The 18988-nt window shown below is 46.3% G+C and overlaps 1 protein-coding gene across 1 annotated transcript; it reads right to left on the reverse strand.

The window, feature by feature from the left end:
- Positions 1 to 2253: 2253 nt before the first annotated feature.
- On the reverse strand, positions 2254 to 10377 carry PTCHD1 (patched domain containing 1). The gene is made up of 2 exons (XM_085879120.1): positions 9038 to 10377; positions 2254 to 7734 (listed from the first exon to the last, which is right to left on the reverse strand). Exons 1-2 carry the CDS (start codon positions 10095 to 10097, stop codon positions 6053 to 6055), a joined length of 2742 nt encoding a protein of 913 aa, XP_085735246.1. The 5' UTR covers positions 10098 to 10377; the 3' UTR covers positions 2254 to 6052.
- Positions 10378 to 18988: the final 8611 nt, after the last annotated feature.

An 18988-nucleotide genomic window follows, 5' to 3' on the forward strand; every position in this document is an offset into this window, starting at 1 on the left:
CCACCAACTAATGCTGGCAGACGGGACGCCAAGTTGAATGTCCATCCGAGCGACGGCACCCACATTGATGGCTCGCCGTGTCTGCGATACAGCAGGACGGCAGTTTATTGCTGGGTAGAGATTCAACCACAGGAAAGTTTGTGTACCTCTCGGCCATCCTGTCAGCCCAAATAAAATCTGTGTACCTCGGTGACGCTCCGCAGTTCAAAGCTCGTTCATTTGTTTTTTCCTTTCGGCAAAAATGAAATTTGAATAAAGTCGTTCAATCTAACCATAATATGTGAAGCATGCACAGATTCTCTTCAGCATCTGTGACTGCAGCATATTTATGTTTTAATATCATTCACAGAATTTCTCGCAGGCCTTGCAGTGCACCAGTCATGTTGTTGCGAATTTGGAAGCTTACTGCACACAACAGCCAGGTCCAATTGATCAGCTATATCGGTAAGTATGTGTTTCTAGTTAGGGTCCCGTTCTATGTTTAATGGGTGATTAATTGCACGTGCGCTGTGAGTTATTTTATAGTTAGGATTTTTACATTTTAAACTTCAACAACAACAACGCCCATCTTCGCTTCTTCACCATCGGCCTTTCCCACGCGCATGCGTGTCAAGCACTGCCATGGGTGGAGTCCAATGTGCCAGGTGGGGTTTTCTTTGGATGTTGGCTTCTTGGATTTCGCTCCAAATACGGGCATGGCACCCCTCTCAGCCAATCAGAGGGGTGCGAGCACGTCTGCCGCCTCTCGTCTCGGCAAATGGGGAGCCAACGCAACATATTGCTGCTCGACTTCCCGGTCGAGGGGTGGAGACATGAGCACCTCCCCCCTCCCCCCCGACCAATCTCAGACGGCCGGGAGATCGCCCGACATGCCTGTCCAATGAGGAGGGGAATGACACGAGACAGATCCCTCCCACCTGTCAAGAATAAGGGATAATTGTGTGGGGGCAACCCAGTGAGAGAGTTCCTGCCGTGAATCGCCTGCCTGCGAGCCGGAGGAGAATCGCTTGCCTGCCTGCCTCGTCGCTGTTTTGCCGGTGGAGCGTGCCAGCGCCCGACGCTACCCTCCGCACCTGGTGCTTGGAGCGGAATCGTGTTGCGGGTTCGAGTCCCGCCGGGCCAGATTGTCGAGAACCGCACGAAGCGGGAAGATCCAAGCCAGACTCTTACCTCCAGCTCACCTTCCCTCCGAGCTGGGGGTATCAATAAAGGCTGCGACCACCGTATCTTTTTGGGGGGTGTGTGTCTGTGTGTGGGCCCGTCTTTTAAGTAGAAACGTTTAAGTGCCGTGTGTGTAAATTGCATTCCTTTTATTCGGTTAACTCTGCCTTCTCGCGTGCTCCCCTACCCCATTATAAATAAATATCCCTTTTGTTAAATGTTCCAGCTCGTTTCTGTGTTTCTTTCATTGGCTTAGCACGGTGTGTATTGAGAAATAGCGAGGCCGTAAATTGTTCATTTGGTCTGACGGGACTTGGTAATCTCCGCTCAGGTTACGCCTGGTTCGGGCTCGGTAACGGCTCGTTCCGCTCGAGGTCTGTCGAGGGTGTGAATTCCCCGGTAGCTTTGTCCACGTGGGTAATTAGGTATATTGAAGTTTGGCAATTGACCCTACCCCACGCGGTCGAATTATTGGCGATTCATGGTCTTGTAAGGGACCTGTGCCTTTCGGACTTATCCGAGAGTGGCGACCTAAATTCTGGGTGTTCGGTGGGAGACGACTCCGCTACTCTAGTGGCCGTTTATCGCCACAACCCCGGCCCACAACAATATTTCCAGCTGGCTCGTCCAACCTGTGGTTTGAGGTGTTCTGTAAGGCCACCAGGTGCAACTGGCATTCCATGCCATTCTTTGGCACAGTTTGACAAAGTTGTGCAATTTCACCATCACATTTTACGTCGACTACAACCATCATTTGATTTTATACATTGAATGTACATTCTGTCCAATTTATCTGTGCCCATTCCTAAAGGTGTGTTTGTCCATACCTATATCGACTGTAATGTACATTATTCATTCTCAGGTGTTTAAAAATCATGCGACATGGACATGCACGCAGCTGTGCACAGTAATGAAATCCGGTTATAAATTTTGCACTTAATATAAATATGTTGAATTCCCAAAATGTGTTTTTAATCTAGAAAGGGGTCACGCTCAGTGGCTTGCGTGAAAGGGCACTCAGTGGACCAATAGCTCGGCGAGGCTCCGCATTGTTAAACACTCTGTCTTGTTATGCTTGTTGGTGCCTTTGTTTTCACTCCTAAATAAAGAAACTAAAGTGTGATTGCAGCCTGCGAAGAATGTTTGGTGTGAATGAATAGATTATTATTCACAAATGAACAGGGGTTGTCCAAAAGGTGAGGAAAAGCGTGTTGTTCACAAAAGAGAGACCTCCACATGGCATTACCATATCCAGCAGCACTACCCAAAGGGGCAGTATACAATAATCATAGGATTTCCAAAAGTAATTCAAATGTTTGAGATGTTTTCACCAGAAATACAAAACATATAATCCAAAGCTTAATTTGTGCTTAAAAGCCCTTTTGTCAACCCTTTCAAATTGATGCTGGTGCAGTGGTGCTAATGATTGGCTTTTTGGGGATTTTCTTCCTGTTAAAGACAGAAATAAGTCAAGATATGAAATAAAAGTGGAAATAGAAAGATAATAATAATAATAAAAAAAAGTCAATTAAGAGGAATGGGGTAAAAAATTACAAGAAGGAAAAACCGGCCCGAAGAGCCAAATGTATATTTTACAGGCCTTGCATATTGATAACATAATAATGAATGGATCAACCACTCATAGGAAAGGGTTAATTCAAATGTGAGAAACCACCACCAAAAATTAATTATCAATCCAGGAAGATATCTATCTCCACAGGGCATTAAAGAAGAGAGTATTAGACCGGGTTGAGGACAAGGTATCATTCACAGTGGGTTCAAATGAGTAATTCGTGCAAACCCACCAGGTGTGTTTAGTTGTGGTTAAAGTTGCACAACGGAGGGACGTTTGAATTTGAGACTCCATTGCACACACACCCGTCACAAACCGCAAAACAACACAAGTGCCAACGGCTATTGTTAAGTGCCATTTATTTTCCGATATCAAATTTCTGAAATCTATGAAACGCCGAGCCGAACAAAACAGACAACGTTAAACAAACGTAACTCGGCACGTAAGCTGCCACGGCTAGGCTGTTTGAACAAAGTTAAGGCAATAGCCATACAAACTGCAACAGAAAGAGTTTGAACACAAAATGTCCGACAGCTAGAGCCTAAATAAATAATTATTTAGTGCATAATTATGTTTCTTTGTAACTCATTTGCATATACTTCATCCAATTCGTGCCAAAGGTCGTCACTCGTCACCATTGGCGTCTCGTTCTCTCCTTCATAACTTTGTAATTGTTATTTTAGAATCATGTTTGCTTTTTCTGCCTCCATTATCCTTGCCCTCTCTCTCTTACCTTTACCATCCACTGCCGCCTCAAATTTATCCACTTCTCTTCCATGAACATGGAAACGCATCAAGAAACATCATTGAAGATCAAATCCCAAAGATTCTCACACATTTGCACTTGTTTGCACATCTTTTCACTTCCAGGCATGGCATTATAAAAAAATCTCTGCATAATTCCAATGTAAAAAAAAAGAGCAAAAAAAACCCCAACAATTAAATAATCACACAAAGTGTGTCACTTCGGTGGGTATCATCTTGGGAAGGTCTACCAGAAACAGTAAGTTGTTGGTTTCTCCCAGAAATAACAAATGACCAATAAATGCAGAATCAACACAATTGCAGAAAGATGCCGAACGAACGACGGACTTTGCAGAAAATGGGACACGGACATCGTGTTAGATATGCCAGGTGTAGCTGGCCCCCTGAGCTAGATTGTAGAAGGTTCTGCAACATGGCCTGTTCTCTCTATAACCTTTTGTCGCATTCCTACATATATGTTACATTTCATTATTCTTTGTCTGATAGAGGAAGGAAAGGATAGGAGGGGAGGTGTTTGGGGGGGGGGGCGGTGGTCATGGAGAGAGAGAGGAATAAAGGATGGGTTGTTATGGAGACGGGGGCAGTTTAAAGTCGGGCCAATGTCCCTTATCCTGCCCACAGTGCATGACCGATTACTGAGTCAATCAGTAATTAAGTAGCTTCATTGCGCCCATGAGGTCAGATCCAGTCCTCTATGAGCGGGGCAATTTCTGCTCCATCTAATGCCAGGTGATGCTTGCAGCCTATTGCCACTTATAAATGACTGGTTGTTAATTCCTTGTGTACCGATTAACCAAGATCCGAGTCCTTCGTTCACATGAGTACAGTTGCTGTCGTATAAAGCTTTGATCAGTGATATGGTGGCCAATCAGCCTTTCCTGCTCTGCATTTGCAAGGTGAGCTTGCATGGCAAGATAATCAATAGATTAGGTAATGAATGGAGGCTGGAGGTAAATGGTACATACACCATCTGCACCGTGGGTTAAGGCCTGCACACATCTACAAATTCAACCAAAAAAGTGGATTGGTGACCAGACTGTGCGTCATGTCGTACTTTTAAAACGTTTCAGGCCTCATCGAGCACTTCATCGATTGAATGAATGCAGCACTGGTCGTTATTTTTTTTCTTTTTCTCAACCAATATAATCAGAAATCATTCGCGTTTAATGTGCATTCAGTAGTTAGAGGTTCATCAAGCGTTGCACGTAGCAGCAATCACATGATAGATGCGATCATGTGACATGCAGTCATGATCATGTGACTTTAAGATAAAGATCGCTTCCTAATCCATGCCTATGTCCATGGATGTCATGCCAATCATTAGAAATGCACTGGAACGATTTATTGAATAAATCATGACAATTTTGTCAAATCCTGTTGGTATTGAGACGGGTCACTATGTGAATACTGGCCTTTACCTGCTAAGCAAAGGCTAGGTGCATATGTCACATCGACCGTAGCATTAGTTGAAGTTCAGCCAATTATAGCCGGATCGTCAGTAGCGGCACCATTTTCAGGCTTGTCTCAATATTCCACTCAGTCGTGGTGGGTATGCAATCAATGGAAACAAGTGCACGATGGGAGCCCAAAGACACCTGATTATTGGTTGTGGATGTCCAATGTTGTGCGATGGCTGTGTTTAACAATTCAATGCCGACCTGTATACCATGATGTAGTATCGTCGTCTGCATCTTTCTGCACTCCGCTGACTTACGGTGTGTGACAAAGTGGTGTGATTTTGTTTTTTTGAATGGACTCGCTGTGCCATTCCATGCCATGCCTTTGTTTGCTTAGTGTACGTGCTATCACCGTGCCATGCTGTAGCATAATGCTTGGAGACGAATAATGTTGTGCTGTGTCACACCGTGCCATGTTGTACCACTGCTGCATGACAGATTTTTGTTGTTGTTGTTCTTTTGCTGTTGTAGCATAAAAAAATTACTTCCATCAGATTTCAAAGCCATTGACAAGTTGTGTTTTTCTTACGTTGTTGATAATCGCCGGTCTTCGATAAACCGAGAAAAACCAGGGTATCACCAAGTGTGGCCAAACGTTGGCCAGAAAAGCAGCGCGGCTTTGCGAATGGTGAGGGTGCTGTTGGAAAATGGTTTGGGCTACATCGTCATCAATCACCCAATTTATCACCAAGGAAGCAGCCAGCACTTGGGTACGTAACAAACCTCAGTGGAAACAAATGTGTACTAGCCTAGGCGAAGGTGTCGTCAAATTACAAAGGCGTTCTGGTTTGTAGCACAAGCATACTCTCCCCTACTTGCTCCAGATACTGAAAACCTGGCACATTTAGTGCCGAGTCTTTTGCCAAATTGACCGTCAAAAAAAAAAATCTATTGTGTGACCAGTAACGAAGCGTGGCACGGTAGCGTATTGACCATGCCATCTTTCCCTCCAGCTTCTCAGAGCAAACAGATGGTTTATCAAGCAAAGATAACCTGGGTACTGCCAGCAGTACAATCATTATAACGTCTCCGAGTGGCAAATAGAGCCACAGTGAGTCTTAAACATAAATAGATGAGATATGGTTTCCCACAGTATTCATAGAGCAGTCACCTGATCTGCCATTACACGGTTCTCACAATGCAACTCCACGCACTCGATCTCCTCGTGCTGCTCGCAACGTTTTTTTTGTTGCCTTGCCTTTTTGGATGGTGGGAAGAACGTAAGCATAACGGGAAGAATGACGAGGACATGGAGAATAGTTGAGAGGCCCGCTGCCAAGTAGCACCGGAACATCGTGTAAGTCAGGTTTGAAGGCACGAGGGCAAGCGGGAGCACGGCTATCGTGAAGCACAACAAGCTCTGGACGACAGGTGCACCCTGCAGCTCCAATGCCAACTGAGTCCACCGCGTCCTTGTGAGCTCCCGCCCGCTCACAAAGGCGAATGCAATGGTTGAACAGTGGCCCGCAGCATAACTCAGGGCAAAATTGAGGCACAGGACAGAAACATAGTCCAGATCTACACCCCAGAGAGTTAAGTAGCCGATGGTTCCAAATTCAACCGAGGCAACACATACAATGACCCATGCATTGCCAAGAGGCTCTACAACCACCAGGGCTGAGAGAACAAGCAGGAAAACGAAACTTACGCAAGGAATTGCGAGAGCGCCAGAAAGCGACGCCGCACATCGGTCTACAAATATAAACGATGGGCTATAAGCAATGAAATGAAGGTCTGTCGAAACCGAAAGAAGACGGAGTGTTTCCAAGAGTGCCTGCAGCGACGAGGCATTGCTTCTGTTGGTCGTTCGAGCTGCTAAGAAGATCCGCGAGGCCTTGATCTCTGGGCTAGGGCGAGCAGAATGATTCAGCACGAGATCGTCAGCAAATCGTGCATAGTCTGGCGCGTGGAGGAAGGGACCCAATAACGACCGTAGAAAATGCTCTTTTGAGACGTTCACCGAGTCATTATGATGATCCAGAAAAAGAGTGAACTCTTCAAGCCACGAGAGACGAACAAAGCCCCCCGTGATGTCCCCGATTTCAGCACGCACGCTCGCGTTCCAGTACGCCAGCGGTTCATAAACATACAAACCAATGATCGGCGTCAAGGAGCCAAAGAAGGTCTGGTGTACTGCACGGTACCGAAGTGTTTGTGACTTTACAGGTAGCAAAACGGACAAGTCGCAGGGCAACTCTGTCTGCAGGCAACCCATCATGGCAAAAGAGACGTAGATGAGATAAAGCAAAACCATAAATGGTCTTACGTACGTATTGGTTACCCACTTGGCCACAAATTCCCGCAGAAACCACACAAGTACATGAAAGTTATGCACATCACTGGTACTGGCACCCGGTGTGTGCCGGTTGTTATCATGATGATGGTAGAAGCGCAATGTCGGGTAGCACCATCCTGAGGGTGGTGCTTCAGTATCCTCACCCTCATGTATCGATGGCACCACTTTGACACAATACAAACCATGATAGGCCTTTCTCTCCAGGTACCCAGAAAAGACGAGGCAGGATCCGAAAAAGCAAAGCAGGTAGAGGTAGTTGAACACGACGGCTAGGCAGACGGCACGGCTGAACACCTTGATAACACCGAGGTTAGAGAAGGGGCTGGCAGCCAGGCCAAACGTGACCAGGTAAGTGAGGGTAGTGAGGGTGTACGTAACGAGTGCATCGGCATACACGGTCGAGAGGCGTTCTCGCACAGGTTCCTCCTCCTTGGTCTTGCGCCAGGCCCAGAGCATCTCAAACATGCCGTGTATGCCATGTCCTGCTCGGGTACACGGAAACAACAACAGTAAATATATAACAAACGTTATATATCCGTGGCTTTCTTTTTAAAAGTCGAATAATTACAAAAACCACATAGAAACTGGATGGGAGGTTCACGCACGCAAACGTCATCTTGAGTCACAGGGTTAAAACTCATTCCTGTTCATTTCACGTGCCTCTAACACAACCAGGCACCGCACTCTCCCTGCTCAGAGCAGTCTGGGTATTCCCCTTTTCAATTATAGATAACTATATGCACATACAACCTATAATGCCACTTCATCGTGGCTTTTCATCTTCCAACTCAGCCTGGATCTCTCAGTACAGCCAGCAAGACCAAATAGTTTCCTTGGTCATCTACCTCGATAATTTCCTAACCATACAGTAACTAGAAATACTCCAAACATTATATCCAGTTATCTATTCCATAGTCGGCCTCAGTTGCCGCTCGGATCCATCGTGTAGATTCATTACAATTCAGTACAGCGTATAATAGATGACTAGATTGAGTGGCCACATCTCTTCGCAGGGATCACTTTGTTTGGTGAACTCGTGCGAGCACTCAGCTCAAAAGAAGGGGATGCCGGGTTGGAATCCCCAGATACCATGTGACGATCCGTCTGTTGTTTCGCAACCTCTTTGTGATCATCGTAGAGGTGTGTTTCGTCTCCTCATGTAGTTGTCGTACGCGCCATATTTGTGCAAGCTCCTCCGAGAGCCGGACAACCACTGGAAATTAAAAGGAGTACAATATTTTCCACGCATGTTCTGAGGCCTAGTCATGGCCTGAGGTTGCGTTATAAGAGACCGAGGTAAGACCACACACGTGTGGTGAGTCAAATGACAAGCCTTTGAAGCGCCATATGTGTGTGGTCTTGCACTCATTTACCAGTTAGGCCGGCGTTGCTGATCGTGAGTGAGGCACGAGGTCTTCGAGGTCTTCATGAAGACATCCCATGGTAGGCTAGACCTTCATGTGCCCTTCTTGCAAAACCTCTTTTTAGGTAACTCCTCTTATCTGATCACCTGCCTTATTGGAAGCCAGGCCGAAGTGGGTGCACAAGACTGATGACCTAATGACCAAATATTCAGCATTTTCCTAAATTATGATTGGCGGTTCGATTTTAAATGCATAATACACAGGTGGTTGTATAAGACGGGTGACTGGATAGGCCAATGACCCCGTCGAGCTTGTGATGTGTATAGATCGACAAAAGAGGTCTTAAAGCCAGAACGCCATTGACTACTTTTGAGATGGACGTGGACGTGAACAGACAGACACCTTAGCAGGTCCAGCTCACCAATGACGATGAAGGGAAGACCAACGAGGGTCGAGTTGAACCTTCCTGCGCTGAGATTTAGTATCCCAGCCGTGGTGAGGGACGACAGCACGAAGGTCAGCAGACCCAGGAGACCAAGCCACGGCTTGGTGCGCACGGGGTCACGCATCGAGCAGCACAGCACGAGGGCGATGGTAAGCACGGCGGCGCACGCCGCCAGGTAGGGCACACTCAAGCTCCCCGAGAGCTCGAGGTCCTGGCGCAGGGAGGACGACGTGAGTGGGTACAAGCGAAGACCCGGCTCGCGGAGACCCTCGACCGTGCGGCAGAACGCCTCCTCCCAAGCGTCGGCCGCGAGGTTTTCGGCCGTCTCGCCGGAGCGCAGCGGGTAGGTGATGCGCACGGCGCGCGCAGAGCGGACGCGACCCTGGGAATCCAGGGACAAGCCGCCCAGTCGAGCACCGAGGAAGAGGGCGTGGGAGCTCGGGGACGTGCTGAGTGTGGACCGCCGATCTCCCACGACCTTCGACGGCGCCGAAACGTCTGCGTCGACTTCTTCCTTCAGCATGTCGATCGCCGGGTCCTGCGCGCAACGTCCGTTCGCGCCGTTCTGCGCGCACACGCGTCTGTACGTGTAGTTGAAGCCGTGCACGGGCACGCGCATGTCCACCACGGCGCTGTGCACGCGGAGCACGGCGCGCGCCACCGCGGTCCCCAGCACGCCCCGGTCAGACCGAGACGGAGGACCCTGCGCTCTTCCCCTTCCAGAGACCGCCGTCGCCACCAGGCGACCGTAACGACCGGGGACGTGCGGACCGTCGAATAAGAGCGCTGCGGGGGTCGCCGAACGGTTGTCCGGGAAGATGGAGCGAGCGAAGCCGCGTTCTAGGCGCGCCAGGCTGTGTTCGGGGGCGAACAGGGACTCTGGCGCGTCTTCGAGCTCATAGCGGCTCAAACTGGAGCCCAGGAGAGCCGACAGGAGCACCGGGGTGGCCAAGAAGAAAACGGGGTGTTTGCTCACGAACAGGCCCAGGCGGCGCAGGCAACCCCGGAGCCCGGCCCGCACCGCCTGCCGCAGCATCCTCTAGGCGCCGGGAGCCGCAGCTCCGCTCGGCGGCGCTAGCGGCATTCCCGGGGAGGGGTCTCCGGCCGGCTTGCTGCTCCTATCGTCGTGAATAGTCCGTCCGGTTCGGACTTCACATTTGTGACTACATCGGATCCTTCTGCCTTGATACCGGCCATCCCGGCTCTGGACTGGAGCATGAGCGGCGCTTCACTGTGTGCGGGTCCTCCCTAGCCAACCCCCCTCTCCTCCCTCCATGTTCGCTTCTTCACTTCATTTTCATCTGACCCTCATCTCCGCTCACTCTCATACACTTTCATATTCCCTCATTTACACGTATTCACTCGTGTTACCTCGCATTCACAAAAACACCCGTTTAACCTCGTATTCGCACACGTCACCCGGCCCATAAACATGTCATGTGTGCACATTCACTGCCTTGTACACTCATTCTCACATTTACACGTATTCACTCATCTTCACATATTTACTCGTGTAACCTCATATTCACAAATACATTCGTATAGCCACACATTCTCTCATATACCCTCATTTCCACATATATACTCATATACACTCATATACACTCCTACAACCCTTTGTTCACATATACATGCATATACACTCCTACAACCCTGTGTTCACAAATACACTCCGATAACCTTGTGTTCACATGTACACTCATGTACACTCATTCTCACATTTACCTTTATTCCCTCATCTTCACATATTTACTCGTGTAACCTCATATTCACAAATACATTCGTATAGCCACACATTCTCTCATATACCCTCATTTCCACATATATACTCATATACACTCCTACAACCCTGTGTTCACAAATACACTCCGATAACCTTGTGTTCACATGTACACTCATGTACACTCATTCTCACATTTACCTTTATTCCCTCATCTTCACATATTTACATGTGAAACCTCATATTCACAAATACATTCGTATAGCCACACATTCTCTCATATACCCTCATTTCCACATATACACTCATATACACTCATATACACTCCTACAACCCTGTGTTCACATTTACACTCATATACACTCCTACAACCCTGTGTTCACATATACACTCATATACACTCCTACAACCCTGTGTTCACATATACACTCCCACAACCCTGTGTTCACATATACTCTCATATACACTCCTACAACCCTGTGTTCACATGCATACTCATATACACTCCCACAACCTTGTGTTCACAAATACACTCCGATAACCTTGTGTTCACATGTACACTCATGTACACTCATTCTCACATTTACCTTTATTCCCTCATCTTCACATATTTACTCGTGCAACCTCATATTCACAAATACATTCGTATTGCCACACATTCTCTCATATACTCTCATTTCCACATATACACTCAGATACACTCATATACACTCCTACAACCCTGTGTTCACATATACACTCATATACACTCCTACAACCCTGTGTTCACATTTACACTCATATACACTCCTTTAACTTTGTATTCACATATACACTCCTTTAACTTTGTCTTCACAAATACACTCATATAGCTTTGTATTCACATATACACTCATAGAACTTTGTATTCACATAGATACTCCAATAACCTTGTATTCACATATATACTCCAATAACCTTGAATTCACAGATATACTCATATAACTTTGTATTCATATATACACTCCTTTAACTTTGTATTCACATCTTCTCTCATATAACTTTGTATTCACATATATACTCCAATAACTTTGTATTCACATATACACTCCTTTAACTTTGTATTCACATATACACTCATATAACCTTGTATTCACATATACACTTCAATAACCTTGTATTCACATCTTCTCTCATATAACTTTGTATTCACATCTTCTCTCATATAACCTTGTATTCACATCTTCTCTCATATAACTTTGTATTCACATCTTCTCTCATATAACTTTGTATTCACATATACACTCCAATAACCTTGAATTCACATATACACTCATATAACTTTGTATTCACATATATACTCCAATAACCTTGTATTCACATATATACTCCAATAACCTTGAATTCACATATACACTCATATAACCTTGTATTCACATATACACTTCAATAAACTTGTATTCACATATGCACTCATATAACTTTGTATTCACATATATACTCCAATAACCTTGTATTCACATATATACTCCAATAACCTTGTATTCACATATACACTCCAATAACCTTGAATTCATATATACACTCATATAACTTTGTATTCACATATATACTCCAATAACCTTGTATTCACATATACACTCCAATAACCTTGAATTCACATATACACTCCTTTAACTTTGTATTCACATATACACTCATATAACTTTGTATTCACATATACACTCATACAACTTTGTATTCACATATACACTCATTCATATAACGTTGTATTCACTAATACAATCATATAACTTTGTATTCACATATACACTCATTCATATAATGTTGTATTCACATATACACTCATATAACTTTGTATTCACATATACACTCATATAACCTTGTATTCACATATACACTCCTTTAACCTTGTGTTCACATATACACTCACATAACCTTGTATTCACATATACACTCCAATAACCATGTATTCACATATTCACTCGTATAACCTTGTATTCACATATACACTCATATTGTTACGGATTTGGAAACCTTGTGCACACAAACAGCCATAGTCCTCGTAGTTCAGTTATTTCGATAAGTATGTGTTTATAGTTAGAATCCATCCCTTCTGTCTTATGGGAATTTCGTGTGTGTGCTACGAGTTATTTTGTAGTCAGGTTTATTACATCCTCATCAACATCAACATCAACAACAACAAAAACAACGACACCACCCTCACTCGACCCGGTCGTCATTACGCACGTGTTCGGGACCACGGACGTGAGCGGAGGTTTAGTCATCTCAGGGCTGGCTCGCCTTAGCCAGATGGAGTGTTCGGCCCGACCAATGAAGGGCCGCCACGAGTCGCCTGACAACTGACCGTCCAATCAGGAGGCGAGTGGCGAGGAAAAGAAACCCCTCCCACCGCAAGAAGAGGGGTGTGGTGGTCAGGACGAGTGTGTTCTGCAGGATCGTGGCGATTGCCGAGCGGTCTGTCGTCGTGGCTGAGTGGTTGTCAACGAGGGCTCTGCAGACGGTCGTGGTCGTGGTTGGAGCAGTCTGCGGTCCTTTGGAGGGCAAGTCTGGTGACTGAGCAGCCAGGGTCGTGGGCCGTAGACTTCGAGTCCACCGTGGTGGTTCGAGTCGGTGTGACCGCACGAGGCGCGACAGGTACCCCGGCCCAGCTCTACCGAACTAAACCCATGGGGTCCATTTCGTGTGTGCGTGCGTGCGTGCGTGTGTGCGTGCGTGCGTGCGTGCGTGCGTGCGTGCGTGTGTGTGTGTGTGTGTGCGTGCGCGTGTGCGTGTCCGTGGGCCCCGTCTTTCAGTAGGATTGTTAAGTGCTTTTGCTCATTGTACATTGCCTGCCTTTTATTCGTGATAACTCTGCTCTGTGTCCCCCTCCCCGATTATTGTTATAAATAAACCCCTGTTAAATGTACCAGCTCGTTTTCTGTGCTTCTCTCCATTGGCCTAGCATGGTGTGTATTAAGAATTAGTAAGGCCGTTCGTGCCGTAGGTTGTTCATTTCGTCCGGCGCGGCTTTGGTAACTTCCGCTCGGTTACGCTGGATCCGGTCCGGTGATAGCGACTCGATCGGACAAAGTCGGTCGAGGGTGTGGTTTTCCCCGGTAGTTGGACGACGTGGGTATTTAGGTATATTGAAATTTGGCAATTAACCCTACCCCACGCCGTCAAAATATTGGCGACCACGGTCCGCTAAGGGACCCGTGAACTCTCGGACTTATCCGAGAGTCGTGACCTAAATTCCGAGTGCTCGGTGGGAGATGACTCCACTGCTCCACCTAGTTGTCATTTATCGCCACCGAACCCCGGCCCACAACAATATAACCTTGTATTCACATATATACTCCTTTAACCTTGCATTCACATATACACTCATATAACCTTGTATTCACATATACACTCATATAACTTTGTATTCACATATACACTCCAATAACCTTGTATTCACATATACACTCTTATAACTTTGTATTCACATATACACTTGCAAAACCTTATATTCACATATACACTCATATAACCTCGTGTTCACATCTACACTCATATGGGACATTTTCACAAAAGTGGGTCAGGTAACGGTAAAGACTGTCCGAGAATTTTTATCAAGCATATATTGCCCAGTCAGTGCAGAGGCCTTATGGTGATCCTGCGTTGCTGACATCATTTGACATTTTTCTAGGCCTTATAAGGGGTTCAAGCACTATTTCGAGAATATCAAAGAAAGTTGATTTTTGAGTTTGTTCTTTACCGTTACCTGACCCGCTTTTGTGAAAATGTCCCATATAACCTTGTGTTCACATCCACACTCATATAACCATGTATTCACATATACACTTATATAACCTTGTATTCACATTACAATCATATAACCTTGTATTCACATACACACTCATATAACCTTGTGTTCACATCTACACTCATATAACCTTGTATTCACATATACACTCATATAACCTTGTATTCACATATACACCCCTATAAACTTGTATTCACATATACACTTGTCTTCAGCAGCCAGGAAAAAAAAAGACAAACAAAACAAGCAGTCATGGACTGGTACTTACGAAATCGTCAACTTGACCTCTGACCTTGTCTAATAAAAGCTGTCTCTGGAGAAGGTAGTGACGCAAACCAGAAGTTTCTATGATGATTCTGTACCAAACCATCAAAAATTGTAACGTCAACCGAAGCAAAAATCTCCATTTCTCCATGCAATTATTTTATATTATTTTATCGGTCACAAAACCGTAATACTCGGCCATCCACCAACAATCTTTACATAATCCGAAGGCTCACCGAGTCAGGCATACGACGATAACCTTTATTGGGATAAAAAATGACTTTTAAACACCATCTTTATCGAAAACACCGTCAGCGCACACACGCAAAACCTTAACGTGACTCAACGACGCGTCTGCTCAAGCGCACTGCATCATGGGACGACCCGTGACGCGTCGAGTGAAATATTTTTTATACAATCTTAAAACGTCTCCAAAACATCTGATTTTTACCAGAATTTCGACAACCGAGTTTTAAGCGTCCTAAGCGATCGCAAAAACCGAAGACAAAATTAAAATCGAAGTTAAAACGAACTCGTAACGTAGAGCGAAGCAAAATACTCCATTTCTCCACGTGAATTTACGGAATTATGTTTGACCTCACTGTGACCTTGACCTTTGACCGATTTTGACCAAAATCTAATCAGCGCCAGCCATCACCCTCCTGAATCACGTGGTGTAATTTGACATTGGTAGCTTCTTCCATTCTCGATTTATCATGTTTTGGATGTTGACCTCACTGTGACCTTGACCTTTGACCGATTTTGACCAAAATATAATCAGCGCCAGCCATCACCCACCCTCCTGAATCACGTGGTGTAATTTGACATTGGTAGCTTCTTCCGTTCTCGAGTTATCGTGCCTACAAACAAACACACAAACAGAGGACGGAAGTCATCAATATACTTACGAAAGCTTTAGATTTCGTAAGTAACAAAACACAAAGGACCATTTACGGCCCTGAAGATGCCAAGCTGTGTGATCACCTGCTGCTGCACTCGTCCACAAATGTTGACTTGTTGTGTTCTCCCCTCAAGTCACAGGTCCTGGGCCATGAGTAATGTAAATATTAGAAATGTATACATTTCTAACCCACCTGTTTTTTTTGTTTAGTTAAAATTCCGGAAATTTAGCATAAGGATGTCCGTATGAGTCTGCTAGTTTCGATAGACAACGCACTAGGTTTGTTATTTTTGGGACATGTATTTGAAATGTCCCACTCAGGGATCTGTCGGTAAAACGTACTCGGGGAAACTACACCGACATGCCACACAAATGTTAACGACTCGGGTCGAGTCTAGCAAAAGGGAGGGGGTAGTGTTGCGGTTCTGGGAACTGCATCCGTCAAAAGCAATAGCAACCATCATACAGCGGTTCCAAGACAATTATTCTATTAATATACATTTAGATAGTCCCTTCCCTTTTGTCTAGCAGGACAACGGGACAGTGCGTTCTGTAAACTTCATAGCTAGGTCTGATTAAATCTCTGCACTTGTTCCTATTCTTTTTTTCTTCTCTTATTCCTGAGGTAAATCCCAGCTACGTGCACCATTCGCTGTGAGATGGGTGCTAAGCGAAGGCCAAGCAGGCATTACGCTGGACAACCCTCTGCAGACATAGCCTGCCAAACGCACGTGCAGTAGTCATTTCCCACCACTGGACAGAAGGCACACCCATCACGATGCCCACGCTGCACACAACACGTACCGAGGAGATGGAAGAAACGGCACCCTAAAAGCTGACAACTTGCAAAGCACATTTGGCCATGCCCTTTCCAACCCATTTCCAAAATGCCCATTTAATAATTATATCTATGTTCATCTTCAACTCAACCCCACATGCAATAATTATATCCAATCATTTCCCTCAATTCCCCGACACAGATCAGGGCTGGTACCATGCATCCCACTGCTGCTGATAACCGCGAACACCATGCTCGATGGCAGGCGGACCCACGCGCTAGCCACGTGCTTAATGGCGACTCGCGCGTGGCCATGATACCTTATCATCGTGAAGAACGAGGCACGAATAACACACCTCTTTGGTCGGGTCTGCGTATGGAGTTACAATAACATCTTGCCATCGGTCTTCGCTCACCACGACGGCAACAAATGTCTCCCGCGGATGCAGACATCCTCCCGCACCTCCGCCTTGTTGCAGCTGCCATCAGGCAGAGGCATGCTGTGCGGCCGGATCGCTCGGGCTGCGTGGCACACCATGGAGTAGGCACATTGGCCAGCGCCAACCACGGGTCGCCGGGGCATGGTATGGAGTTCAGTGCAAGGCAATTCATGTCACAGTGCTTGGAGCGAGACACTTCCGCAGCTTGGAACCATCTGGCCGGAAGTGAAGTGGAGCCACTTCCGGTCATGGCGGCTGGCCCATGTGCTGGCAGGGGCCCAACCAGAGCGCCCAATTCAGGTGACGACACATCGGTTTGGGTCATTGCCCCGCCCCGCACCACCGGATTTATAAAAGGACGGGTCACGGGGTGGCGTGGGGAAGAGTAGTCGTCGTTCGAGAGTCGTCGTCGTTCCTGGTGTGTCGTTCCAGAGTGGTCGTCGTTCCTGCTCGTCGTTCCTGGTGTGTTGTTCCTGCCCATCGTTCCTTTCCTCATTCCTGGCGGCTCGTTCTGTCTGGCTTGGGATCGACAACCTTCCCATTCGCCTGCTGGCTCCGCCCTTCTTTACCAATTTGTCTGCTGGCTCCGCCTCTCTTTCCACCCATTGGCTTTTGGCTTCACCCAAGTCCCTACCTTCACGCCCAACGGTCGTGTCTCATTCTCTGGACCAATGCCAGCTGCATGAAGTTCCACGGAGCAAGAGACGATGCGCCAGCGGTCAGGGAGGTATCGTCCAGCGGAGCCCCCCCAAAACGTATTGGTGGTGCAATCGGACAATCGTGCAAGGTATTGAGAGACCGTTAGCCTTATCTCCTCTCCTTTTTCTCTTCATCAACTCCTCTTCATCGAGGTGTGTGTGTGTGTGTGTGTGTGTGTGTGTGTGTGTGTGTGCGTGCGTGCGTGCGTGCGTGCGTGCGTGCGTGCGTGCGTGCGTGCGTGCGTGCGTGCGTGCGTGCGTGCGTGCGTGCGTGCATGCGTGTCCTGGCGCCTGTCCTCGTTTAAGTTAAGATTGTGCCATAATTATATCGGGATAACTCTGCTCTGTATCTGCTTTTGCAAGTTACTTGTATATTGCCGCACCTCTCACATTTCTTCCTATTCCTGTTACAGACAACAATAAAAGCTATATTCACAGTGCCACATATCTTTCCTCACCTGCTTGTTAATAAATCCCTTTGTAGAAATGTTCCCAGCTCGTTTTCGTCTTTTCTTTTATTGATCCAGCATAGTCCGTATCCTAACTTAGCCGGGACTTTGTTCCCTACGATCCATTCCTTTTAGCCGGTATGTTCTTGGCAGTGTCGCTCGGCTGCATCCAATCCGGTAAAGTGATCCGGTCCAGCAAAGTGATCCGGTTCAGACAAGGCGTACCTAGGGCGTGTTCCCCAGTAATTTTATCACGTGATTAATTAGGTAACTCAGTAAACCCATAGACGGGAGGACCCTAGGTCACGCGGTTGAGTTATTGGTGTTCACGATTGGTTAGCGACCTGCCGCGTCACGGATTATCCGTGTGCGACAGCCTGCAATTCCGGGGAGTCTGGTGGGAACCCTAGATAGCTTCCACCCTTGGTGGTCTTCTCACCCGACCCCCGGCCCGCAACAATATATATGTCTATATATATATATATATATATATATATATATATATATATATATATATATATATATATATATATATATATATATATATATATATATATATATATATATATATAATTTGTGGGGGTCCATGGAAGAATCTAATAGGGAATATAGCATTGTGTAGAATTGCTTGGTCCGTGGATGAGTTTGAGGCATCTAAATGTAATAAGTAGGGAACCTGTGAGCTTAAGTGTTAAGTGTCATCACATGAGGGGTGGTGCGGTGTTAATTAGCCTAGGGAGTAAGAATAAGTTCCCAGTATGTGATTGCCCTCTGTGATTTTTCCTTATGTGTTATATTTCAAGATTTGCAATCAAGGTGGGGAACCCGTCCCTGGAACCACAACAAATGGGCAGAAAGCCCCGCCTTCAAAGGTTGACAACAAGTGAAGTCACACCTCCGAGGGACGA

Source organism: Eptatretus burgeri, chromosome 1, assembly GCF_056783735.1.
Source record: "Eptatretus burgeri isolate ZD-2024b chromosome 1, Ebu_testis_v1, whole genome shotgun sequence".
NCBI lineage: Eukaryota > Metazoa > Chordata > Myxini > Myxiniformes > Myxinidae > Eptatretus > Eptatretus burgeri.